This window comes from Monopterus albus, unplaced genomic scaffold (genome assembly GCF_001952655.1).
Source record: "Monopterus albus unplaced genomic scaffold, M_albus_1.0 scaffold1048.1, whole genome shotgun sequence".
NCBI lineage: Eukaryota > Metazoa > Chordata > Actinopteri > Synbranchiformes > Synbranchidae > Monopterus > Monopterus albus.
The window spans coordinates 1-1,649 of NW_018128926.1; the positions used below are offsets into that span (position 1 = coordinate 1).

Sequence of the window (1,649 nt, forward strand, 5' to 3'; positions counted from 1 at the left end):
TATGAGTTGATGGACATGATACTGACTGTAGCATCACAGGGAAAAAGCCCGACTGCCTAAAAATTTCAGTTTCACTCCTGTACATGTAATAACACCAATCATCTGTTTGTTTCATCTTTCTTTAGAGTTCACTTTTGCCTTTCTGTTCCCTGGTGCAGTGTTAAACCAGCAGGTTGTGTTTATCTGTCTTTGTGGGTGCAGGTGGGAAGTATGTGCCCAGAGCCATCTTGGTTGATCTGGAACCAGGCACTATGGACTCAGTCCGCTCTGGACCCTTTGGACAGATCTTCAGACCTGACAACTTTGTCTTTGGTAAGAACAGGCCCTAATGGAGAGGATGTCAGAGGAGCTTACTCAGTGGAGCTTGTTCAGTTTACTGAGTGACTCTGAGGTAGTTGTAGGATCCTGTACAGCAGTTTTAAAAGATCATGTTTTCTTTTGCATGTTTTAATTTCAAATCAATCATCAAAATGGGGGAAAACAAAACTTTTCAACGCTAGTTTGACAGAAATGTGTGGACAATAAAGCAGGGCACTGCTGTGCTTTCTCTTCTGCACTGCCTGGTGTTTTTCCAGCAATGCGTCACATTAAGGCATCTCATCAGGATCTGAGTATTACCAACATGCCACCGGTTATCATACAACATGCACTGCCCATGTTTACAAAATATACATGCATATTTCTTCCCAGGACAAAGTGGAGCAGGAAACAACTGGGCCAAAGGTCACTACACCGAGGGGGCAGAGCTGGTGGATTCAGTTCTGGACGTGGTGAGGAAGGAGGCCGAGAGCTGCGAGTGCTTACAGGGTTTCCAGCTCACACACTCGCTGGGTGGAGGCACCGGCTCCGGCATGGGCACCCTGCTCATCAGCAAGATCAGGGAGGAGTACCCCGACCGCATCATGAATACCTTCAGTGTGGTGCCCTCTCCTAAGGTAACACATAAACACTGATCCCGAGTACAAAGCAGGGTTAGTTCACAGACACTGCATATTACTGACGTCTCCTTTCAGGCTTTTTATCATCAGAATAAACTGTTGCTACTAGATTGCAGCTTTTATGGAGACATGATATATTTGTTTATAGATAAATTATTGATTTAAGAGTAAATATTTAATTGCAGTGAATGCATTACACTGTTATCTTGTCAGGTCTTGTTATCAGTATTATATTTAATATTGATTTTAATATTAAAACATTTGCCATCTTGATTAATGGACCTGTAATGCACATGAGCTGTGGGGAAAACAAATAATCTACTGAATGGCAAATTACCTGTGTATATAGATTATTTGTGTCAGTCACAGATGATGATTTTCTCTCTGCCTCAGGTGTCGGACACGGTGGTGGAGCCGTACAACGCCACGCTGTCAGTCCACCAGCTGGTAGAAAACACAGATGAGACCTACTGCATTGACAACGAAGCCCTTTATGACATCTGTTTCCGCACTCTCAAACTCACTACACCCACCTATGGTGACCTCAACCACCTGGTTTCAGCCACCATGAGTGGCGTGACCACCTGCCTGCGTTTCCCCGGCCAGCTGAACGCCGACCTGAGGAAACTGGCTGTCAACATGGTGCCCTTCCCTCGTCTCCACTTCTTCATGCCCGGCTTCGCCCCTCTGACCAGCCGGGGCAGCCCGCAG

At 45.8% G+C, this 1,649-nt stretch overlaps 1 protein-coding gene across 1 annotated transcript in view; it reads left to right on the plus strand.

Moving 5' to 3' along the window:
* The first annotated feature begins 203 nt into the window (after positions 1-203).
* Positions 204-1,649, plus strand: part of LOC109953701 (tubulin beta-4B chain-like) — a 3,902-nt gene continuing 2,456 nt past the window's right edge. Inside the window, exons 1-3 of the mRNA XM_020589171.1 lie at positions 204-312; positions 691-935; positions 1,332-1,645. Coding sequence (XP_020444827.1) covers positions 252-312; positions 691-935; positions 1,332-1,645 — 620 coding nt within the window. The 5' untranslated portion in view covers positions 204-251. The remainder of the gene's footprint in view (positions 313-690; positions 936-1,331; positions 1,646-1,649) is intronic.